Source organism: Phyllostomus hastatus, unplaced genomic scaffold (genome assembly GCF_019186645.2).
Source record: "Phyllostomus hastatus isolate PE091 unplaced genomic scaffold, TTU_PhHast_1.1 phas_scaffold_501, whole genome shotgun sequence".
NCBI classification, from domain to species: domain Eukaryota; kingdom Metazoa; phylum Chordata; class Mammalia; order Chiroptera; family Phyllostomidae; genus Phyllostomus; species Phyllostomus hastatus.
In genome coordinates, this window is record NW_025334033.1 from 6924621 (window position 1) to 6950466 (window position 25846).

At 38.4% G+C, this 25846-nt stretch overlaps 2 protein-coding genes across 3 annotated transcripts in view; one reads left to right on the forward strand and one right to left on the reverse strand.

The window, feature by feature from the left end:
• The window catches only part of FAM98B (family with sequence similarity 98 member B), a 35100-nt gene extending 27367 nt beyond the window's left edge, over positions 1–7733 (forward strand). Inside the window, exons 7-8 of the mRNA XM_045822229.1 lie at positions 3890–4057; positions 6995–7733. Of these exons, the coding sequence (XP_045678185.1) occupies positions 3890–4057; positions 6995–7342 (516 nt within the window). The 3' untranslated portion in view covers positions 7343–7733. The remainder of the gene's footprint in view (positions 1–3889; positions 4058–6994) is intronic.
• Positions 7734–11452: 3719 nt separating this feature from the next.
• The window catches only part of RASGRP1 (RAS guanyl releasing protein 1), an 82216-nt gene continuing 67822 nt past the window's right edge, over positions 11453–25846 (reverse strand). For both annotated transcript variants that reach the window (XM_045822227.1, XM_045822228.1), the window contains 5 exons: positions 25162–25306; positions 24413–24449; positions 23516–23668; positions 21192–21577; positions 11453–13903 (listed from right to left, as the gene is read on the reverse strand). In XM_045822227.1, coding sequence (XP_045678183.1) covers positions 13769–13903; positions 21192–21577; positions 23516–23668; positions 24413–24449; positions 25162–25306 — 856 coding nt within the window. In that variant the 3' untranslated portion in view covers positions 11453–13768. The remainder of the gene's footprint in view (positions 13904–21191; positions 21578–23515; positions 23669–24412; positions 24450–25161; positions 25307–25846) is intronic.

The window sequence follows — 25846 nt, forward strand, 5'->3', positions numbered from 1 at the left end:
TTACTGTGGCTAGGAATTCCAGTACTATGTTGAGTAAGAGAGGTGAAAGTGGACATCCCTGTGTTGTTCCAAATCTTAAGGGGGGCACTTGTAGTTTTGGCCCATTGAGTATGATGCTGGCAATGGGTTTTTCATATATGACCTTTATTATGTGTAGGTATGTTTGCTCTATTCATACATTGCTGAGTTTTTTTTTATCATAAATGGGTGCTTGATTTTATGACATGCCTTTTCTGCATCTATTGATATGATAATGTGGTTTTTATCCTTCATTTTGTTTATGTGGTGAATCACATTTATTGATTTGCAAATGTAGCAACCTTGCATTCCCAGAATAAATCACACTTGATCATGGTGCATGATCTTCTTGATGCATTGCTGTATTCAGTTTGCTAGTATTTTGTTAAGGATTTTAGCATCCATGTTCATCGGGGGTATTGGCCTATAATTTTCTTCTTCTTTTTTTTTTTTGGTAGTGTCTTTGTTTGGAATTAGGATAATGCTGACCTCATAAAACGAGCTTGGGAGACTTCCCTCCACTTGGATTTTTTGAAATAGTTTAAGAAGGAGAGTGTTACTTCTTCTTGGAATGTCTGGTAAAATTTGCCTGTGAAGCCATCTGGTCCAGGGCTTTTGTTTTTTCAGAGTTTTTTGGTTACTGCTTCAGTTTCACCAGGTGTAATCTATCTTTTTCAGATTCCATGATTCTTCTTGATTCAGTTTTGGATGATTGTATGTTTCTTGAATTTATCCATTTTGTCTAGGTTGTCCAGTTTGTTGGCATATAGTTCATAATATTTTCCTAAAATCCTTTGTATTTCTTTGGTGTCAGTTGTTACTTTTTTCTTTCATTTATGATTTTTTGGGGGTCCTCTGTCTTTTTTTCTTGATGAGTCTGATTAAAGGTTTGTTAATCTGGTTTATCTTTTCAAAGAACCAGGTCCTGGATTCATTGATCTCTTGTATCATTTTTTTAGACTCTATTTTGTTTGTTTCTGCTCTGATCTTTATTATTTTCTTCCTCCTACTCATTTTGGACTTTGTTTGTTGTTCTTTTTCAAGTTTCTTTAAATGTAAAGTTAGATTGTTCATTTAAGCTTTTTCTTGTTTATTTTTTTGTTTTTGTTTTTTTGAGCTAGACCTGTAATGCTATGAATTTCCCTCTTCAGATTGCTTTCCCAGTGTCCCACAGATTGTAGATTGTTGTGTTCTTGTTTTCATTTATTTTAAGATATCTTTTGATTTCTTTCTTGGTCTCATTGTTGATCCATTGATTATTTAATGACATGTTTTTCAGCTTCCACATCTTTGCGTGTTTTCCAGTGTTCTTGTGATTGATTTCTACTTTCATAGCATTGTGGTCAGAGAAGATGCTGGATATGATTTCAGTCTTGTTGGATTTATTGAGACTTGTTCTGTGTCCTAACATATGGTCTAGTCTAGAAAACCTTCCATATGCACTTGAAAAGTATTTATGTTGTGCTGCTTTGGGGTGAAATGCTCTGAAGATATCAATTACATCCATTTGCTCTAGTATGTTGTTTAAGGCTGCTGTCTCCTTGTTGATTTTCCGCCTGGAAGATCTATCCATTGAAGTCAGTGGGATGTTAAAATCCCCAACCATGAGTGTATTTTTGTCAGTTTCTCCCTTTATGTCCATCAAGATTTGCTTTACACATTTAAGTGCTTCTATGTTGGGTGTGTAAATGTTTACTAGGATTATATCCTTTTGTTGGATTGTTCCCTTTATCAATATGAAGTGTCCTGCTCTCTCTTTTACTATAGCCTTGGTTTTAAAGTCTATTTTGTCAGGCATAAGTACTGCTACCCCAGCTTTTTTTCCTTTCTATTTGCATGACATATCTTTTCCAGTGCTTTTCTTTTAGTCTGTGTGCACCTTTCAATCTGAGGTGGATCTTTTGGAGGCAGCACATATATGGGTCTTTTTTTTTCTTATCCATTTACGTACCCTCTGTCTTTTGGTTGGAGTATTTAAGCCATTTACATTTAAGGTGATATTGATAGATACATAATGTAGTGCCATTTTATTGTTAGACTGTTTTCCTCTGTTTTCACTTTTTTCTCTTTTTCTTAAAGCAGGCCCTTTAAATTTTGTTGCAGTAATGGTTTTGTGTTTATAAATTCCTTTAGCTGTTTCTTGTCTGGGAAACTCCTCGTCTGTCCTTCAATTTTAAATGATATCTTTGCTGGGAAAAGTAGCCTTGGTGTAGGTACTTGGTTCTTAACACCTTGAATACTTCATAGCTCTCCCTTCCAGCCTGAAATGTTTCTGTTGAGTAATCGGATGCCTTTCTAATTGGTGTTCCCTGTAGGTAACTACCTGCTCTTCTGTTGCACCTTTTAGGATTCTTTCCTTGTCTTAATTATTATGTGTCTTGGTGTAGGAGCATTTGGGTGCACCTTGTCTGGGACTCTTTGAGTTTCCTGGACTTGTGACTTTTTCTTTCACCGGATAAGGGAAGTTTTTCGTCATTATTTCTTGAAATAGGTTCTGACCCTTTGCTCACTCTCTGCTCCTTCTGGTATTCCCATGATATAGATGTTATTACACTTCATGTTGTCCAAAATGTTTCCTAAGCTCTCCTCTTTTTTAAAAAATCTGTTTTTCTTGTGCTGTTCTTCCTGTGGTGTTTTTTCCCTTGTCTTCCAAAACACTGGTTTAATCCTCTGCTTCATCTAACCTACTATTTGTTCCTTGCAATGTATTATTTTCAGATATTGCATTCTTTATTTCTGAGTGGTTCTTTTTTATGGTTTTTATGTCTTTTTTCATGCTGTTGAGTATCCTTATAGTCATTAGTCTAAACCCTTTATCTGATAAATTGCTTGCCTCCATTTCATCTAGTGCTTCTGGAGCATTCACTTGTTCTTTCATTTGGGATCTGTTTCTTGTCTTCCCATTTTGGCTGCTGCTTTGTATTTTTGGCCGGAGCTGTTAAACTAATCAGCTGTTAAACTCCTCAGTTGTTAACATCATCAAGCTGTAATCAGCAGCCAAGCTTAAGCCTAACATAGGGTGAACAGAGTAGTTTTGCGGGTGGAGGTACTGCTTTCCCTCAGGCTGATGCCATTCAGAGAGGAGCGCTCTGCCTGAGAGAGATGGCCCCTGCAGTATGGGGAGTGACTCAGCATGGGGATCCTGGTAATTGTTCCTTCTGTCCTCTACCCAGAGCCACCAAGCCCAGACTGTCCTCTAGCGTCTCTAGTGCACTTTGTCCTCCCTTCGCTGGAGCCCGGGTAAGTGGCTACCAGTGCAGTTTTGTGTATTGGTCCTTTAATAGGCTTTCTGTGTTTCTAGCGGTCTCTCCCTGGGAGACAGAAACCCTGCTGCTTTTCACAGCTGGATGTTATCTGGGTTCTTTTCCGGCTCTGGTGCTGTAGACTGAGGAGCCCAGCTTGGGGTTTATACCCTACACTTCTCAAGGGCATCCCACTAGCCACTGAAATATCCTTCTGGCACTTCAGCTGCCACTAGTGGGAGCCCAACCAGCCTTCTCTCTTCTCCTCCACATTACTACTAGTCACATTATGAAGTGGTTTCTTCTGTCTGTCTGTGGTTATAAGGCTTCTCTCCAGCTAGTGACCAGTTGGTTATTCAGGATGATTTCTCTACAATTTAGTTGTAATTCCAGATTGGTCCTGGGAGGAGGTTAGTGTAGCCTCCACTTACTCTTCTTCCACTATCTTGGATCCTCACTTTAAAAATCTATGTTAGTTTTTAAGTAGTTGATAGTGGTAGCTGTATATATTTTTTTAACATCTATTGGTTTACTTTTTCATTCTACATACTAAGTGTCAGATATTTATGATTGCCATTGCTCTTTTATTGAAATGTTCTTTGGTTCCTTTTCTCCCTTTTGTCATTTAGGTGAAAACAGATGACATAGCAAGAATTTATCAGCCTAAGCGTTATGCTTTGTCACCCAAGACAACGATTACATTGGCACATTTACTCGCTGCTCGTGAAGATCTATCCAAAATCATTAGGACAAGTAGTGGCTCCAGCCGGGAGAAAACGGCGTGTGCCATTAATAAGGTTGGTTTTTCTTTCAGTACAGTGGAGAATGAATCTTTAATTTCCTCCTTTGGTATTTTTACAGATCTTAATTAATTTTTTTTAATGCCCTGGTGAACTAGAAAAGAGTGGTGGAAGGGCTTCAGTTCATCCAGGCTTAGTTATGTGTATGCAAGTTCATTTGAATTTCTGCATTTGTAAATTAAACCAAAGTTTTATCTGAATTAGAGGAATTAAGAATTGCTTTTATTAATAGCCTTAGGAGGAATTATTTACCATTCCAAAAGAGTAATTATTCTTTGTCATTGAAAATCTGTAGGAATCATTTCAGTTACTGACAGGTGCCTCATGTCCTTGGTGTAAAGGGAAGAGTACACACTTTGGCATCATACAGATCTGGGCGCACATCCCAGCTCTGTCATTTACGTAGAGGAGTCATCTTGGGCACGTCACTGAATCTCATGGAGGTTTCCTGATTCAGAGTGTGGGCCCATTTCTCTGAGAGTGGTCTTAAGCTCAGAGAGTCTGTAGTTTTTACTTTTACTGCAGGAACAACAATAAACTAGTCTAGAACATTTGTTAGCTCCACTAGAATGCACTCTTCATTTAGACTGAGCACTCTGTGACAGCTTTGATTACAAAAAGGTGAAAAAATCGAAAGTATGTGATTTGGGTAATATTAAAACATCATTTCTCACTCAGTGTAGTGAGATAGGTATTCTTGATGCAGGCTACCTTGCCAGAGGGATGGTTGTTTATGAAGTCGATTTGCCTAATTGCTTAGTTAGGCACTAGGTGTTCCTGCCTCCTACTTCCATTTTAGATCAACCTCCTCTTATCTTCTGGAAGTGTTTTCTCTTTAAATATAGCATGGGGGCAAAAGGAGGTTTACAGTTGTGAATACATGAAATACAGAGTTTATTCTTGTATTATTTATTTTATTATTTTCCATATGAACAATTGTAAACCTACTTTTCCCACCCCATATGTTACTTAATACCTAGTCAATATCAGGTTATTTTTTTCTTGCTGCATCAAGAGTTTCCCTTTTCTGAGTTTATAATTTATAGTCTCAATTATTTGAGGATGGTCTTTTTTTTTTTTTTTTTTTTGCATTTAAGAGAACGATTTCTTGTCATAATAAACCAGAAACTGAAACTGAAACAGTTGACAGAATGTGGTGAACTTAACCTTCAAGGGAAATAAGAGGGTCAAACAAAGCCACTGTTTGTAGAAGCTCATGATTGCTTTGGGGTAAAGAGGAGGATGACAGCGTTCAGCCTGAGTGTCTTACGGCCCCTCACCAGCAGGTCTCTCCTATCCCTTTCCTTCTGAAGCATCTGCTTAACCAAATGGCTTTTCCTTCTCTATTGCAGGTATAAGCCAACCCAATATGTATCCCTTTGAACATGATGCAAAGCTAAGAGAAAGTTTATAAATTTTATTCCAGGGTGGAAAGTGTGCACATAACCAATTCAGCACATATTATGTGGCATCAAGGCACCTGGTAGCAACCTGAATCAAAGCTGTGATGCTACCGTGTGTGAGACCTATTATGTGGCCCTGTAGCTAGGTCAGTGTTCCTAATTTACAATGCTAAAATATCAATGTGACAGGATGCATTTTTGAACTCCAGATTTTCTAAATACTTCCCAGAGGCTATATTAAAGTGATATAGAAGAGAGCTGTATCTCAGAAACCTAGGGGTTGGGGAGGAACATCGATGGGTTGTTCATGGGACTTTTTCAGGGGGTACAGAGATGCACAGAGGAAACATTAGAACATCTGTTTGGGGGCTGTCTCATGATCAGTTCCTGGAGCAGTGTCTCCATATACCCACCAAAGTAGCATGTTTGGTGGAGAGACCACTGAGAATGCCAACCAAGAAAGCTATTTTTTGGATTTAGTAATTAGGACATTCTTGCTGACTTTCAGAGAATGTTTATATACTTTGAACCTTACCCCACAGTGAGAGTGTTGTACTTTTTGTGTATTTATTTATGATTTCTACATTACTAAAACATAGTTTTGGTGAGAATCAATAGAAGTAGAACTTAACTGATTCATAGGTTAGTTTGGTTGAGGAAGTTACTCTTTTACCTTCTTTCCCTGAAAGAGACTAGCAGGAAGCTATTGGCTTGTGGTGGGTGGGAGGGCACCTTCCTCGCCGCTGTCTGTCTTTCTCTGTTCATGGCACATGAAGTAGAGCCTTTCTATAGACGTCTGGGGTCTCAAACCAGGTTCTTGGTTTGTCCTTCAGAGTATTGTAAGGCATGGTTAAGGAAGGATATCAAGTCTTTATTTTCTTTATAATGTAACAGCTAGACCATCCCTGAAATTGAGCTTAAGTTTCTCATAGGGAGGGAATATTTCATTGAGAATCCTTATATCTCTTTGCAGTACTGCCTTGGATTATAGTCATTATATTCATCTCTGACCTCAGTATATCCTCATGTTATCACAAACACTTTATACTTAGTTGAAATTAAAATGTGCTTAGAAATACAGTCCTTCATTGGATAGTCCATTATCAAATCAGTGGCAATGGAGAGTCCAGAGTTGTTGTATAAATGGTTATGAATTTATTAATTTAGGGTCTGTATTTTATGTATTTTAATGTTTTGCTAAAAATGTTTTCTTATTGTGATGAAGAAAAGTTTCTTCATGTTTGTTACAGAATTTTCTAAACAGATTTAAACGAGAAAATAACAAGCCTTTAAGCTTCAGAAATATTTATCTAGATTGTTTAAAAATAATACCATGTTGTGAGGAATTTATCATGTATCACATTTATATTTTCATAATTAACTCATACTGCCATGTCTGATACTTTCATGTCCTTAAATATTTGGCTTCTGTTTCTTTATTACAACAATAATTTCAGCATCACTTGGCATCTTTATATAAATTTTAACCTTTAAAATATTAGACACTGAAAGAGAATATTTCTTCAAACAGGTGCTGATGGGAAGGGTGCCTGACAGGGGAGGACGGCCGAATGAAATCGAACCACCACCTCCTGAGATGCCACCTTGGCAAAAGAGACAAGAAGGCGGCGGAAGGGGTGGTTGGGGTGGTGGAGGTGGTGGGAGAGGAGGGGGTGGCGGTGGGAGAGGAGGCGGAGGTTGGGGAGGCGGTGGGGGCGGAGGGTGGGGAGGTGGTGGGGGAGGTGGTGGCAGAGGAGGAGGTTTCCAAGGTAGGGGAGATTATGGAGGAAGAGGGGGCTATGGTGGAAGAGGGGGCTATGGTGGAAGAGGTTATGGAGATCCATATGGAGGAGGTGGTGGTGGATATAGGAGATACTAATAACTACAAAAATTAGCAGTCATTACTTCTTGATAGATACATTAGGCATAGTGTTCTAAATAACATACTTGAATGTCATCTTTGAGGTAAACACCATGTTAGATTCCTTGTCATTCTTTAATTGGGTTAATATGTAAGAGTATTGTTTTATACTACCATTTCATCTCCTGGACAGAATGATGATTTTATTTTTATCATTTTGTGTACTCTTGAGCATGTTATGTCTTTTTAAAAAAACAAAAAATGAGCTAAAACTATTTTTAAAAATGTAAATATTTATTACCATCAAACTTGGAAAATGGAAAGTATTTTATTGTCATGATTGAATTTAGATTGTTACCTGTATTTTATTCAGGTTTGAGACACATAAATGAGCCCACTTGTTATTAGACTGTTGCCTCATCTGTATTCCTGTGTTTTGTATTTGTTCATTTTACTTTACAAAAGAGGGGAAGGGACCGATAGTTTTGTTCAATAGGTAGTTGTCATGACTTGTTTTTTTTCTTCTATTGGAAGTGATTCCTCTGTAGCTAGGTCAGTGTTCCTAATTTACAATGCTAAAATATCAATGTGACAGGATGCATTTTTGAACTCCAGATTTTCTAAATACTTCCCAGAGGCTATATTAAAGTGATATAGAAGAGAGCTGTATCTCAGAAACCTAGGGGTTGGGGAGGAACATCGATGGGTTGTTCATGGGACTTTTTCAGGGGGTACAGAGATGCACAGAGGACATTAGAACATCTGTTTGGGGGCTGTCTCATGATCAGTTCCTGGAGCAGTGTCTCCATATACCCACCAAAGTAGCATGTTTGGTGGAGAGACCACTGAGAATGCCAACCAAGAAAGCTATTTTTTGGATTTGGTAATTAGGACATTCTTGCTGACTTTCAAAGAATGTTTATATACTTCGAACCTTACCCCACAGTGAGAAATAGGGAAAGGGACCAATAGTTTTGTTGAACAGGTAGTTGTTGTGACTTGTTGTTTCTTTTATTGGAAGTGATTCCTCTGGCCAGTTTTCTGTTAAAGTTCCATTAACTGAAGCCTGAGTCTACTTTTTGGTATGCATATTTGATTTCTTTTCTAACTAGATTTGAAATCTGTGATTTTGTTTGGCAAAGCAAAGTTAGATTGAGGTTGGGACAGAGACAAGAACCAGTTTTACATGATGCTGTAAAAAAATTCCTATAGATTGTTTCTTCATCGTTTGGGCCATTATTTTAGTTATCAGAATATTAAAAAGCAGGCTGAACTGTATTATGTAGGATTAGAGTAATTTCCAGTTTTAATAGATCAGAGGTAGGGCCAAGGCATCCCTCCATAATTCTCATTAATAGCTAGATTTGTAAAACACAGGTCAGGGAGTGGTTATCCGTGGTTAGGCCATGGAAGCAGTCAGAGGCTTGGTGAGCAGGAGTTGTGAATCTGAATCACGGCACTTAGTCCTGGGGTGTTAGGGGCTAAGATGGTCAGAGGGTCTCAAGGATTGGTTTTTCCTCACTTCAGCTGAGGAACGTGATGCTTGAGCACTATCTAGGTCGTTTCATAAAGACCTAAGTACAAGTGGAATTTGTTGAGAATTTATAGCAGGCCTACTATGAATGGTTTAAGAGGTGGGCCAAGTAACGCATTTTTCTGTTACTGCGGAGAGAGAGAAAAGGGGCCACACAAATTTTAAAATTCCCACTGTAAAGTCTACGCAGGTTAAGGCTTCTGGTTAACACCTGCGCATAACAACTCTCTGTGCTCTAACCAACTCAGTAGGTAGGAAGCTGAGTACCAGTGGAGAAACAGCTTTTGATATGTGGCGGTTATGTTTTGTTTTATAGTAAACCCTGTGGTGAAATCTAAAATAATGTTAAAACTTTAAAAGTAAATATTGTGTGTACTGCAGTGTTGGCCATGTGTTTTTCAAGATAACCCTTCAAAAAATTTGTTCGGGATAGGAAGACAATTTGTTTTGGTTATTTGTAAACTTATTTTTAATGTGTTTATATTAAATAATAGACTTAATTTTGTTTGTGATTGTCAGAGAATGTTTTCCATAATTAGGAAAACATTTTTATTAGTACCTGTGAACTGTGAAAAAGAATTTTTAAAAATATTTAAGCAGATGCCAGCAGAGTAAAATATTTCAAGAGAGTTATTAGTTAAAACAGAAAAAGTTCATTTAAAACTTTTACATTTCTGCTTCCTTTCTTTTGGGAACTTTAGTTGCTGACACAGAAGGAGTTTATAACCACTCTAGCTTTTATCAGTGAAGGTTTATGAATAATGGCAGAAAGGAAGCTTCTTAATGAAGCTTCTGCATATTCATGAACTAGAAGAAATACAAAACATCTATGTTATCAGTTTCTGTAAGGTTTCTTTGTACCTTCATAGGCACACTGTGGGACTATCCGCAGGACTCACTGAAAACCTTACCCAGGTTCCGTGCTTGCTCCTGGAGTAGTGTTGGAGCTGGAATCACACCTATGTACACATTCCCATAAACATCACCTGATTAAAAAGCTGAGGGGTCTAGACTCAAATATCTCATCCTTTCCTCAAAGCTAAATTTCCACGATAATCTTTGTTCAGTAAAAATGTCAGTCGTAGAAGTGTGCTAAGCAGTAACTAAAATAGCAGTAAGATAATCCGAGGCCTTAATGTGAAAGGCCATAATGTGAAAATGTTTTATAAATTGAATGCAATACAAATGTGGAATATGATGAATGGTACTTCTGCTTCCTAAAGTTCCATACCTTTGTGCCTCTTCATTCCTTTTTGCCTGGTTCTCATTTTCATTTTTACCTATTACCTCATTTCCCCTTGGGTCTGGTCTTTGTTATCTAATAGCATCTCTAGATATATCTTGACTGGGAATTTTGGATTAAAGAAGGTAACTACTTTCATATCTGAACCATAAAGAGAACGCAAGTCCACTGTTGTGGCTTAGTTGGTTGGCGCACCATCCCATAAACTGAAAGGTTGAGGGTTTGATTCCTGGTCAGAGTACATGCCTAGGTTGTGGGTTTGGTTCCTGGTTGGGGCGCATACAACTGATTGATGTTTCTCTCCCTCTCTTTCTCCCTTCCCCTCTCTCTAAAATCAACAAGCATGTTCTCAGATGAGGATTTTAAAAAAAGAGAGAACATAGAACATAAGTCCTGTCCACACATAACCTACCACACCATTGCACGTCAGCTCAGCAGAAGAAGGGTCGGTGTTTTCTTTGAACCTATTTCCTTGTGCTTTGCAGATCAGGGAAATTTTGACTCACTAAATAGAAAAAAAAAATTTAAAACAACATTTAATTACCTATGTTTGTGTCAAAAAAAGGTTTGAAAATTCAGAAAAGATTTTTGACTAGAGAATGTTCTGAGCCATGACATTATTATCTTGTGAGGAGCATAGGATACAGATATTTGGGATGGGAATTGTGGCTGGAGGAGAGGAAGTTTAATCTCTTCTTTAAGTTCAGGTTATCAGAGTGACTTCATTATTTCGTATGAAGTATGAATGGACAAAATGATAAATACACTCACATCCAAGTGTGTCAGAAGGCGTTCCATACTGGAATTTGAGTGATTGGAAGTTTTCTCCCTTCTTCATTGGTCTGGTTAAACAGAAGTTGGCTGGGGATTAAGGGGCATCATGGCTCTCTCTAATCACTAAGTAATCGTGGGCACAAATGAATTGCTCTGGATGGTCTGTCCATTAGACTGAACCACCCTCTACCAATTTCACCCACAGCTTCAAAGTTTCTGTACTTGCTAGTTTTCTTAGATAGAACTGTGGAATTAAAGACCAAGCCACAGAGAAATGACAACCTCAAATTTGTCTCCTTCAGTGTTAAGTATTTATAGACTTGATATTTTGGGAACACTGTAAGTCATTGTGCAATAAGATGGAAAAGGTTGAATATTTATGTACTATTCTTTGTGTTATAAAGAGATTTAGAAGAAATAATACTGAGTAATTAGTGGGTTCTGCTTTTCCTCCCAGGAGAACTGTTTGGCTAATACAATACAGGAATGGTCTTAGCTGTGGATTATAGTAAAAATTCAGGTGAAGCTTCTGCATATTCATGAACTAGAAGAAATACAAAACATCTATGTTATAGGGATTCTAATGTCTTTTATCATATAAATATTACACAAAGAAAACTTACATTAGGTATAAAAAACTTTACAATCTGTACATGTTTTTTCCTTGCAGTTCTTTTACATAATACATCTTTAGACAGAAATTCACAAATAATAAAAATACAAGTCAATTACCAAAGCAAATGAGAAGTGACATTACTGTTAACAAAACAAAATTTGTCATTGTTTTGGCAGATAAACATATGCCTAAACTTATTTCAAGTCAGTACAAGACACAAAATTTTGTATCCTAGGCTTAACAAACCGATTATTTCTGTAGCTTCACGCCAATAATATTAATTTACACATCGTACTTCTTGGCCCTCTAGGTTGTGAAAACCTGTGATGAAATTACTACTTCCTATCCATTTTCGTGATAAGTTCTGGAGTGCCTGAGATCTTCTAGCCTTGTTAATGTGACTAAGGAGACTGTGACCTTTTGAGTTCCTATAAATTACAGAGTATTTACAAAGAAACTAACCTGGAGTCTGTATTTGGGGTAGAGGGGGAGAAGAATGAAAAAATTTGTTACATGACTGTGTTTAAAGGAAATAGAGCAGTACTGTTTTTGGTCTTTATCAGAGGAATAATAGTGAAGAATATGAATTTTGAAGATGATCATAAACTCATGTTGTTCCATATAAGATAAGTAGCAAAGTGCTTCTATAAATGTACATACCAGGTGGTGGGATTTTCCAGTTTGGATTTAGGAAAAGGGTAAGTTTGTGTGCAAAGCGATTCTTTAAAACACACTTGAAAGCTAGTCACTAACTTTGTCGCTAAAGCTCAATACCACGAGGTGTGCAAATTGGAACCAGTCTTTCATCAAACTTCTTAAATGATCTGAATTCTCCAAGGAAGCTACATTGTGTATATGTGCTTTGTATTCTGATTAAGACTTGGCGTTGTTGGCTTTAGGTTTGGAACTTCTAGTTGTTGATATTATGTTCTTGGCACGTTAGTCACCTTGTTTATGAATTTCAAGTCAGTTTGGTACCAGGTTTTCCAAGAGTGGAAGGTAAGTTCCCTCTCCCACCCCCCTCACAGAAAAAGAAGATGATCGTATGAATTTTTTAGAGAAATAGAGAATCTGACAAAGGAGTTTATGAACAGTTGCCTGGACAACTAAATTAGCTCGTCTATCATTAACCTTCATTAATGGATAACATGTAGGTCTCTTACTTGTGATTTTGCCAAACAATATAATTTACATTGTGAGCAAATTTTTCACCTTATAACAAACTGAACTTTATACTTGTGAATTTCTGTAAATGACTAAAAGTTTAATTCACTTCCACATTTTATAGAGGAAAAAATATTCCGAGTCACATGCATGTCTGATATTATATATACATAATATACATATGTACACTCTGTCAGCTGTTATTGAAGGCTCTGATCCAATTAGCTTATTTCTAAATAATAATAATAGTGAAGGCAGTATAAGCACAAATTCAGCTCAAAAATAGTTACAATGCTAAAAAAAAAAGGTAAAGATGGCACATAAAGACCTAAACAGACTCTGTTTAAAAACAATAGCCATAGAGTCTTAATTCTGTCCACTGTGGATTATATGAGGACAAAGGTGTTAGCAATATGTGTAGCTAATTAGCCAGTCATCTGTGAGAAGGTATTGGCCATGTTTTCAGGTATTTAACTTGGTTACTTATTTTATTATGACTGTGAGACTAAAATTGTAAGTTGACCTGCGACTGGACATGTCATATTGTTTAACAGGCCCCCTGCTATTTGTGCCTACATCTCTAGAAGTTCAGTTCCAGGTGGATGTCCTCAGGTGTATGAGCATGGTAAGGGAGGAGTAGGGAAAGGCTAACTGATTAGATTTGAGGTAGTGAATTGGGAACCAGATTCATAAAGAATGCTGGCATGTAGAAGAAGTGAATCTAATACTAACAAGCTTTGGGTGGAACAAAGTAAATCCCTCAGTTCACAGAAAACTCCAGGCAGATCCATTTTCCAGGGATTTTAGTTCTAAGGAAGCAGCAGCCAGGCAGGCTAAAACTATAGATACGTTCTTATCACACTTTTGCTTTCAGGGAAAAGTTTTTGGTATGAATGGCAACAATAGTGCATTCTTCAGTTTTCCTTCCTTCTGATTCAGCTGAGTGGAAGAGAAAACAATACCACATACTGGGAAAAAAGAGTAGCTTTTCTTTTTTAAAGTACCCCTTTTAAAGCTGGTCACGCCTGGGCTCCCCGGTGTTTCTGGTAATCGACTTGTGAAATGCGGTCTGTGATCCACCCATCCACAGATTGTGTTCCTTGTGTCCCTGGGCTAAGAACAGTCACTTTGCTCCATCCGAGCTAAGACGTGATTGCTTTTTGCAAGTTGGAGGCTTTCTATTTTTTTCTGTGCATATTTCAGTTGGATCTTTAGAGCATCATTATCTGCTTTCAGTGCATTTATTTCCTAAAGTGAAAGGAAAATGAGGTATGTTAGTGAAGCAGCAATGAATAGCAAATACAGTATCAGGAGTATCAAACTTGATTGGCGTACCCCATTCATTGTGACTGAGCATTAAAAACTATTTTCAAGACAGTTATTTTACCCTGAATAGAAAAGAAAAAGTTAAATATCAAATGAGCATGTGCCAACAACAATTAGTTTTTGTTAATTGTGTCAAATATGTGAGTGGCTAACAGGCAGAATAAACCATTCCCAGGCAATAGGTGGATAATGACAAAACCTTGGAGGTTGTGTAGCAGGACACCTAAACTTGGCATACCTGAACTCTGGTCAGATTGGAGGTATGAAAGCAGTGACTTGGAATACTGTAATGTGAGATAGCATAGTTCATTTACTGTTAAGCCTTCTTACCCCAAACCATTGAAAACTAATAGACTCTTGGTAAAGATAGGATTTTATCCCATCTTCTAAACTGGGGTCTAGTTATCTAATTTTCAGTGACTTTAATTATATGGACAGCAGGTGGTTTCCAGCTTTGACTTTAAAAAAAATTGAAATATATTTGACATGTAACATTATGTAAATTTAAGGTGTACAACATTTTAATTCAGTAGTTATATATTTTAATATGATTGCCATTGTAGCTATAATTAATACCTCTATTATGTTACATAATTACCCTTTCTTTTTAGTAATTGGAATACTTGTCGTCTCTTAGCAAGCTCAGTGATTTGAATACAACATTGTTGTCTGTGATCTGTACTGTGCATTACATCTCTAGGGCTTACTTACCACCTGTGAGTTTGTGCCCCTAAACAACACCTGTCTTGTTTTCCCCTCCCACCCACCTTGCCTGATCACCACCATTTCATTCCCTAATGTTACAAGTTTGGCTTTTGAAAATTCTATATATAAGTGATACAATAAGTACTTGTTTTTCTCTGACTTATCTCACTTAGCATAATGGGCTCAAGGTCCATCCATGTTACGGATAGGAAGCTTTCATTCTTTTTAATGGATGAATAATATTCTGTTGTGTATGTGTACTACATTTTCTTTATTCATCCGTCAGCAGACTCAGGCTGTTCCATATCTTGGCTATGTAAATCATGCTGCAGTGAACATGGTGGTGCCTTTATATTTTCGAGTTAGTGTTTCTGTTTTCTTCAGATAAATACCCAGAAGTGGAATTGCTGCATCATATAATAGATCTATTTTAAATTTTTGGAGGAACTTCTGTATTGTTTTCCACTGTGGATGTATCAGTTTACATTCGCGCCAGCAGTGCACCAGGGCTCCCTTTTCTCCATGTCTTCATCAGCACTCACCACTTGTCGTCTTCATGACAGCCATGCTACCAGATGTGAGGTGATGTTTCATTGTGGTTTTCATTTCCATTTCTCTGGTGGTCAGTGCTAATAAGCACATTTTCATGTACCTGTTGGGCATCTGTATGTATGTCTTTTCTTAGGAAAAATGTCTGTTCTTCTGTCCATTTGTTAATTGAAATTTTTTCTTACTGAGATGAGTTTCATATATCAATATTTTGGTATTAACCCTTTATATGGTATAGTTTGCAAAAATTTTCTTCAATTCTGTAGGTTGCCTTTGTCCTTTTGTTGTTTCTTTTGCTTTGCAAAAGCTTTTAAGTTTGATGTAGTATCATTTGTTGATTTTTACTATCGCTTTTGCTTTTGGTGTCATATTCAAAAAGATAATTGTCAAGACCAGTATTGAGGAGCTTCTTTCCTGTTTTTCTTTCAGGAGTTTTATAATATTGGGTCTTATGTTTAATTTTTTTATCCATTTTGGGTTAATTTTTGTGAGAAAGGTAAGATGGATGTCTGGTTTCGGTACTCTGCATGTATTTTTCCAGTTTTCCCAAAACCATTTGTTGAAGATACTGTATTTTCCTCACTGGGTGATATAGGCTCCCTCGTCAAATAGGAGCTGACTGCATAAACAGGGATTTAATTCTGGGCTCTCCACTGATCTACATGTTTCCACTGGTCTACATGTTTATTTTTTGTGCTGATACCGTACTGTTTTATTACTGTAGCTTTGTAGTAGTCTGAAATCAGGAAGTTTGATATCTCCAACTTTCTTTTTTGTCAGAATTGCTTTGATTATTTGGGGTCTTTTGTGGTTCCATACAGTTTTTTAGGATTGTTTTACATTATTTGAAGAATGCCATTGGTGTTTTGATGGGGATTGCATTGCATTGCATCTGTAGATTGCTTTGGGCACTGTGGATATAACAATATTAATTCCCTAATGCATGAACACAAGTGTCTTTCCATTTGTGTGTGTCCTCTTCAGTTTCTTTCAGCAAAGTCTGGTAGTTTTCATTGTACAGATCTTTCACTTCCTTAGTTAAATGTACTTCAAGTATTTTATTGTTTTTGATGCTATTGTCAATAGGATAGTTTTATTTCTTTTTTAAATGTATAAAAACAGAACCGATTTCTGTATGCTGATTTTTGTATCCTGCAGTTTCATGGAAATTATTGATTAGTTCCAACAGTTTTTGGTTGCATCTTTGGGGTTCTTTATGCAGATCATATTACCTGCAGATAATTTCCTGTTTTGGATGATGTGTATTTCTTTTTTGCCTAATCACTCTAGCTAATTCCAGCACTATACTGAATAAGAGTGGTGAGAGAGAGCTTCCTTGTTTCTTTAGATCTTAGAGGAAAAGCTTTAAATTTTCCTCTGTTGAGTATAAAGTTAACTAGCTGTGGGTTTGTTGTATATGGCCCCTATTACGTTATGCTCCTTCTGTACCCAATCTGCTGGTTTTGTCAAATGCATTTCTGCACTGAGATGTTCATGTGATGCTTATGTTTCATTTTATTAATATGTACATTTATTGATTTGCATATGTTGAGCCATCCTTGCATCCCAGGGATAAATCCCAGTTGGTTATGGTGTATAATCTTTTTACATGTTCTTGAATTCAGTTTGCTAATATTTTGTTGAGAATTTATGTATCTATATTTATCGGTGATGTTGGCCTATAGTTTTCTTGTGTACTTTTTTTTTTAAGATTTTATTTGCTTTTAGAAGGAAAGGGAGAGAGGGGAAGGGAAGGAAAGAGGGAGAGAAACATCAATGTGTGGTTTCCTCTCACACGTCCTGACTGGGAATTGAACTGGTGACCCTTTGGTTCATAGGCTGGTGCTCAATCCACTGAGCTGCACCAGCCAGGATTCTTGTGGTGTCTGTATCTGTTTTTGGTATCAAGGTAATGCTGCCCACATAGAATGAGTTTGGAAGTATTCCCTCCTCAATTTTTTGAGTTTGAGAAGAATTTGTGTTAATTCTTCTTCAAATGTTTGGTAGAATTTGCTAGTGAAGCCATTTGATCCTGGGGTTTCTGTGTTGGGAGGTTTTTCATTACTATTCAGTCTCTCTGCTTATTATTGGTCTGTTCAAATTTCTGTTTCTTCCTGATTCTGTCTGGGTATACATTGTGTATTTTTAGAAATTTATCTACTTCTTTTCAGTTATCTAATTTGTTGGTGTATAATTGTTCATACTGATCTCTTGTGGTCTTATGTATTTGTGTAGTAACAGTTGTAATGGCTCCTTTTGCATTTCTAATTTTATTTGAGTCTTCTTTTTTTCTTAGACTGGCTAAAGGCTTGTCAGTTTTGTTTATCTTTTCAAAAAAACAGCTTTTGTTTTCATCAAGCCTTTATTATTTTTCTTGTCTCTGTTTCACTTATTTCCACTCTGTTATTTTTCTCCTTTCTGCCGACTTTGGGCTTACTTTTTTTTTTTCCCCCAAGACATGTAAAGTTAGGTTAGGATCTAACTTCTTAAAGATATGCATTTATTGTTAAAACTTTCCTCTCATAACTGCTTTTGCTATATCCCATAAGTTCTGATATACTGTATTCCATTTTCATTTGTTTTGAGATAATTTTTTATTTCCCATTGGATTTCTTTGATCCATTGATTGTTCTGTTCCCATATATTTGTAAATTTTCATTTTTCCTCTTGTTGATTTCTAGTTTCATACTACTGTGATCTGAAATTATAGTTGGTATGATTTCAGTCTTTAAATTTGCTGAGATTTGTTTTGTGCCCTATCATTTGGTTTATCCTGGGAAATGTTCCCTGTACACTGAAGAAGAATGTGTATTCTGCTGCTCTTGGATAGACTTTCCTATGTATGTCTGTCTATTAATTTGGTTTGTAGAGTGTGGTTCAATTTAACATTTTCTGTTAAATTGACTGGATAACCTATCCATTGTTGACAGTGGGGTATTGAAATCCCCTACTATTATTGTATGGTCTGTTTCTCTCTTTAGATCTATAATTATTTGCTTAATACACTTCAGTGCTCCAATGATGGCAGTGTGCATATTCAGAGTTGTTGTACCTTCATTGTCTCATCATTGTTTTTGGCTTGAAGTCTGTTTTGTCTGATATGAGAATGGCTGTGGCCATGTTGTTTTTGTTTCTGGAATATCCTCTTCCATCTCTTCACTTTGAGCCTGTGTGTCTGTAGAGCTAAAATGAGTTTCCTATAGGTAGTGAGCTTAGAGTTGGGTCTTTTTTTTTTTTTTTGAAATCTATATGGCCACTCTGCCTTTTGATTGGTGAATGCAGTCTATTTATATTTGGAGTGATTACTGATATATAAAGGACTTACTGCAGCCATCTTATTGTTTGCCTTCTGGTGGTTTCTCCATTTGTTTACCTTTGTCAAGTGGTGGTTTTCTGTGGTAATTAGCTCATTCTTCCCTGTTCATGTTTCATAACTCTACTTTAGATTTTTGCTTTGTGGTTACCTTGTGGCCTATATAAAATGTATCATCAATAAAATAGCCCTTTTCATGTTGGTAGCACCTTCGTTTGCCTGTAGGTTTCCACCGTTTTACTCCTCCCCTTTTATGTTTTTGATGTCACAGTTTACGTCTTTTTATGCTGTGAATTTATTGAGAAATTAGATAATACTCCTTAAGTCTTTATACTATAATTAAGTGGTTAACACAACTTTCTAATATATAGTTTTCTGATTCTGTTTATCTTTCACCTCTGCTAGAATAGTGTAGGAAAGTAGGTGATGGGAGAACTGGGGCCAACAGGCGGTTGTCCTAGTACTCAATTCCGTAGGGTCAGTGTGCTTTTTTTGTTTAAAGTTCAAAGCTCACAGTGAGCTGTGCATGGGGCTATTGAATTACATATAGACGAGTCATTGTAAGGGTTTTACTTAATGGGAAAGTGGAGCTCATTATTTTTCTAAGACACGATTGTGAATTCTTGTCCCTAGGTCCCTATGACAAGGATAAAAGTAAAGAGAGGCAACTAAGAAGATGGTGACAGGACTTACAAATTCTGGTATTGGTGGGTAGGAATTATTCTGGACCTACCTCTTCAGAAATATTTCTACCACCTACTTCTTACATCAAGCAGTCATTATTGCCAGCTACGTTGGTCCTTTTCATAGGTATGCAATGTGTCAAGATCTGAAGCAGACTGTAGAGAGATCTATAGAATCCTGGCCCTGTATTGTACAGAGGACCAAACAGGTCACAGAGTTTGAGAGCTAGTTACAAGAAACATCTGGGACTAGAAATACACATCTTCGTGAAGTTCTTTCTACTCTGTTGAGTTCACTTTTCAAGATGTCTTTCGTTTTTCTTAAAAGTTACTTGTGGTAGTTACTACTTCTGAAGAGAGATCTACATCTAAGGAGAGAGTGCTTTGTCTAGCCCATGTTTTGCCATCTTTTGATCGACTTAAAGCATGTCTTAAAAATACTCTGAGCAAGAGAGTACCTTTTATCCAGAAAATCTGTTTTTTCATATGTTTCTCCTAATATTATGTTCCAGGCACCAAACCAAGAGTTTCTTATTGCGTTACACATGTAACTTGTTTCTTCAGATGTGCCTCTAAGTCAGTTCCCGGGAGTCTGGCAGGGAAGGCACAACACTGAGAACAAGGTGGGGAGCCCTGAGGCCATCCAGCGCTTTCACTGTGTACTGTGCAGGATTATTTAAGGGATCCTACCTAGGTGGATGTTGGCGTTCTTGTCATAATGATAGGCCTCCAAAAACACATTGCCAGCCTTGATGCTTTTGGGGCAGGGGGAAGGCAGAGAGGCACTCTTCCCCTTTAATGAAGTAAATGATAATGTTGGATCTGAGGTAGTCTGTCTCTAAAATGACTTCCCATGTTTTGCTGTGTATAATGCACACCCACAGTTTTGCGCGCATTATACACGGGATTATTATGCCTGTTATTATACCCATGGTGTGTAATCATTATATCCATGTGATAATGCTCATCCTTATTTTTCCCTCAAAAATCTGGGCAAAAAAGTGCATATTATACATGGCAAAATACAGTAACTTACCTGCCATCAGTTAAAAAAAATAAAACAACTACGGACCCCATCACAAGAGGTCTGTCTAAGCCAGCTCGCCGTAAGCTTTGCACTCTAAATAAAAAGAACTAAAAAGTATTTGGAAACTGCCTGTTGTTCCATCTCTTACTTTCCTAGCTTTCCTTTCTTCTTTTTCTTTAAACCTCATTCTCCCCTTCTCTCAAATCTTTGGCACTGTATTCCCAAAGTCCTGTTCTCCTTTTCTTGGTAAACCTCGTTTTGCTCCATTGGGTACCTTATTAGACATTGTGAGCCTGACAGAAAAAAAGCAGCTCCTGGTAGCACAGTTTTTACCATTTTACAGAGTGTACTACTGTATGTTATATTCAGCTACTATTGATTTACCTGTTCTAATACATACATATAGCAGATCAGCACATTATCTGATGCGTTAGAAATGATTTCCCTCATTTATATTAAGAGTGAAGCTTTTTTTTTTTTTTGGTAGCACAGAGGTCACCTACCTTCTTTTAGGAAGATGCCTAGGCAACCATGAAGGTCCCAAAACATAACCCCGATGAACAGTAAAAATTACAAGGAAGGAGGACTTAGGTAAGTTCATTTTAAGTTCCAGCTAGAAAAGGGGTGTGGTGTCCGCACAGTAACACTGACCAGTAGACAGTTTTTCCCCCTTGAGGAGCCTGCTGTGAAGAGTGGTGGGCACTGGCTCTTTGAAGTGGCGCCGTTATGGCGACAGGGAGCCCTGGACATACTCTGTTCTCCTGTAAGTAAATCAGGGCCTACACTGGTTTCTTTGAGAGAAAGCCAGAATCCTTTTTTTTCCTTTCTTTTTTGGCTTTATTCCAGTAATCAATCTGGTCTGAACCTTGTCTATATGTCCTTCCCTAGTTCAGGCCCGCTTCTCAGAGAGTAAGAAAAGAAAGGAAAAGGTACCTGTTCCAGCTCTTGGTAGGTTGGGAGTTTGAGGTGACGGAGCTCCTCCTTTGATTTTATGAGGGAGTCTTTATTCTCCCACTTGACAAAAGCCCGCTTTCTGACCAGGACTGGGCTGGGACAGGGAGACGTCGGGCTGGGAAGCACGTACAGAGTGTCCTGGGCTGTCTTCCGTGGGGAAGACAGTGCGAAAGGACCAGAAGGGCCCTCGCTGCCAATCCAGGGCAGGAATTCCGTCTGTGTGGCCTTGTGGGCCACAGTCCTCTTCAGCCGAACAGAAATCTTCTGTGAGGACACCCCCATGAGCATGATGGTCCGATCCTTACTGTCTTCACCATGTTCCACAGCCTCCCCGTTAGGGAACGTGAAAGGTCCTTCCTCGGGGGCTGTAGGGAGGTACATGACATGTTAGTACTGTAGTTCAGAAAAGCAGACTCAAGATGGATGCATTCGTGTCAAATGAGATCTTTCTTACTGTCACAGGAATTCCACAGGCCCCAGATGGACTCACTTTAAGGTGCCCAGTGTAGGCATGAGGGGGACTGAAAGTTGGGGGCTTTGCTGCCATGCCGTGGTTGCCGGTATCAGGCCCCATCCACCCTGGGAAAGGGCATTTTTTTCTATTTGCACAAAGGTTGCCTGGAGAGTTTCTGTTTCTTCAGAAAAATTGACCCCCTTCTGCCTCGATGCTGTAATGTTTCATAAATTAAAGAGGGCAGGGTTGATATATAGGCTGAAACATTTAATAAATACCTTCAGTAGGCCCTGGGATTTGGTCCTGAGACAGGCAGCCTTGATCAGCTGGTAGGAATTCTCTCTGGCACCTATTAGCCCATTTGTGCAATAGGCACAGCTTAACTCTGAGAGGGGAATTCTGGCTTTGTGGAAGTGTATCAAAATGTACCGCCCTTGTTTGATACTGATTAGGAAAGGAAAGAGGAGTCGTTCTGGTTTTCTTTGAACCAGCACCCTAACCCAGGACCCAGCCTAGATTTTAACCAAAAGAAGTAAGTTCCTGAAATTCTAAAGTAGGGGCAGATGCATTTGAGATGGGTGGTAGGCTTTAATATAGCAGATCATCTATGTTTACTGATTCACAAAGACTCAGCTGTAATTTTAAAGTATACTTTTCTATTAAAATGTTGCATGTATATATTTCTATCACTAAACTGTCCAGCCAAGACATTGGATTGATAGTCAGAATGGCTTCTGGACAACAACAGAAGTTCTTTGCTTAGCATTTGTAAGCTGAATCAATAGCTGTACTAGAAACCTTGTACAGATCCTAGTTTAATTTTTCCCTAAGGGAACATAATTTAAATTAACATTAAATATTTATCCAAGTAAAGCTTAAAATTATAATTACTGTATTTTGCCATATATAGGACGCGTTTTTTTGGCTCAAATGTTTGAGAGAAGAAATAAGGATGCGCATTATACATGGTCGTACTAATTCTGTATCTATGTAAATGTTTTAATTTTTTTTATATATGCTTATATATTAAAAGTAACTCTAGGAAGCAATAATGATATCTGTATGCAAAATAATACCCTGGAATATGATAATAGGTTTTATATTTAAATAAAAAATTGAATTAAAAAATTGAAAGATTTTTTTCCTGAAAGTTTGGGCCAAAAACATGGATATGCATTATACATGGCAAAATATGGTATACTGTTATTTAAGTACCAAAATAAATTGTTATATTCACTCTAATTACATTGTCTCTTTTGGATCTGTATTATGGGTAATGATTTCTTTGTATTTCCATTTTCCAACTTTTCTGTAACACAATTATAATCCTCTTACCAGCCCAAATTGTAAACTCTTCTGTTATTTGGGTCAAATTCCTAGACATACTAAAAGCTTGGGACAGAGTCTTAGGAACTCTTTCTTTTTAGGAGCAAAAAGAAAGCAGATAAAAAAGCAACAGTAAAGGAGTCCTTAAAATGGCAGGACCAGTTCTGTGACATCACAGGGTTCCAAAAGTCAGAAGAGTTGGAAATTTATAAAAACACACAAAGTAGGTGAGTATAAAAGCGCATAGCCCCTCTTTCCAGACTTCACACTGAGGCCCAGTCCTTGACGCTGTTCTCTGCCATTTTCTTCCATGAAAATTTGGATTTTATGTGACAACTGTGGTACCCAAAGATGATGTGTAAATCTTAAAATGTAGACTGCATTACATATAGGCCTGCTTTCCATGATGGTATTTGTGCTGGTTTCTATTAAGAAGGAGTAGGATGGAGGTAATTTTTTCTCCCTGAAAACCTTATCCTTCCCGTTTCACTTTCGAAGATGAATGTTCCCAGTGCCTACTTACCGTGGAGCAGGTCTTTGGCTCCCAGTGAGCAGAGGTTGAATGTGGGCCCCACAGAGGTGCTGTTCTCTGTGGAAGCTACTGAGTTCTTGATGCGCTTCTTGCACTCGAACACAACCAGATCTTTGCACTGTTTGTGGCAGTTCATCCCGCAGTCTGCAGGCAAGACACCCTGGTCAGAAAGTCTTTCACTTCCCCAGGGTCTCAAAACGACATTCATACAGGGCCCTGTGGTCACATATGCCTGTCCTATCTTCTGGACCTAGGACATCTAACATTCCTAATGAACCCAGCATTCTTGGTTGGTCCATCAGTCCTGGAGCTCAGGGTCTTGTAACCCTCACCATGAGACTCAGAAGCAGGAGCAGCACCCTGTTACCTCGGAGGGAAGAGGCGCTGTTTTGGTTATCCCACACATACTGCCTACTCGAAGGGGGCCCTCTGGGCACCCAGCTGTTAGGTTTTATTCTTTCTTGCGATAAAAGGTCTCCTTTCCTTCAGTCCTGAATTTTTCTAGTCACAAGGCAGGTATCTGCTAATAAAAGGAAAGCTGGCAAGGGCCTTTGGTAGTCACTTCTGTTCCAAATGTCATTCTATACCTTTCCTTGGGGATCCACCTCTCCATGACCGTATGAAAGCATAGTCTCCTACCAAGCCATCCCTATTTCCAGGGCAGAGAGAGGATCTCATAAAGGGAACTGCACAACTGCTCACTCAGGTGCTCCTGTCTTCTGTGTGGTGGCAGTCACCCTCAGGGGGTCCTTTAGGGAAGCCAGTTTGAGGATGAGGCTGTGCTAGGAGGTTGTGGAATGAATGGACAGCTACCATGCAGAAATAGTGCTTTATAGGAGCACACCTCAGACCAGGGGAAACAGTGCACTCAATAAAGCTGAGCCTTACCTTTGCATCGATATCCTTGTTTGATCACGCCCCAGAGCTGTAGGACAAGAGACAGAAGGCACCACACGTCATTCCTCTGGTGGTAGGCTGAGCCTTGACATCCACTCCTGATTTTCCCTCATTCTACTTTCCGCCTCAGGTTGGGGGGAAACCTCATTTGTCTCTTGTATGCATTGTCCCCCTTGACCTTAGATTGAAAACGGGAAGTTTGTGCTGCTCGGAGTCAAGTGTTCTCAAGAAACTCGGGATGTGAGCCAGGCCTTCTCCGTGCCAGGAGCTGAATCAGGACAAAGAGGCTTCTCGGGACCCCAAACTAAAGAATAAATCTCAAAAATCCTGGGGTTGGGGACTGGGTTGGGAAGGAAACTGCTGATCGGGGTGGGACAGAGCCCAGATGACTTATTACAGGTAGTTCTTTTAATGTGGGGAGGGGTGAGAATCTGTCACATTCCTTTTTCCTAACGTTTGGAATAGCGTATGAATATATAACGCTTAAAAAACACATCCCAAATTTAGCATTTACCCAAGGCCTCATGTACCAGAGGGAAAATAAATGAGGAAGGAATGGGGAAAGATGAGTGCAAGTGAAAAACATGCATCTGTAGACTAGGTCAGTCTAGGCATTTGCTTGAGCTCCGCTAGGTTGTGTTGATAGAGGTTGAGAGGTTTGTGCCTGGCTTAGTCATTGTAACGCATCTTGTACTCCTCCCCAAGTTCAACCCTTCTGAAACACTCTAGGAACAACTTACGAATCCAGCACAGTTGTCACAGAAAGTAGGCTTCAGGTAGGTTGTCTCCTGGAAGTTGTGAGGAAAGCCCAGGCCCAGCTTGGAGTAGATGGAGCTGGCCCTCATGAAGTAGGCCGTGATCTCGTCCCTGCTGATGAGGCCTTCCCTGCCGGCCAACGACAGACAAAGGCATGAGGAGGGGAGCAAGGGTGGCTTCTCACCTTAGAAACTCCCCTTTCTTTTCATCCTCGACCGCTAGTACAGTATGTGCTCATGAGCCGCCCTCTTAAGAAGCATACATGAATAGCTTGTAATGAGTAGTCGAGACAGCATTACTCGTTTTTATAGAGTTGTTCTTTGGCTAAACTAGGTTTTCCCAACTAATGTAACCACCATCTACAAGACTTGAAAAAGAAATGAAGGAAATTGTGTGTGTGTAGGGAGAGAAATACTTCGTGCTGCAGATTCTGACTTCAGACAGTACGGAATACGTAACTGGAACCCACCCACCGTGCATTTGGTTTTTGGTTTTACATAGGAAACCAAAGTAGAACTTCTGTCACCTTGTGAAAAGTAAATATGCACAGTATTAATAAACACCAGTTTTTCATAATCTATAAGGAGAAAACAAGAAGGAAGACAAAACTTTTAAAAGTTTACAGTGGACTGTTCCTAAACTGGCTTCATGGTCTCTTGTGGTCCACAC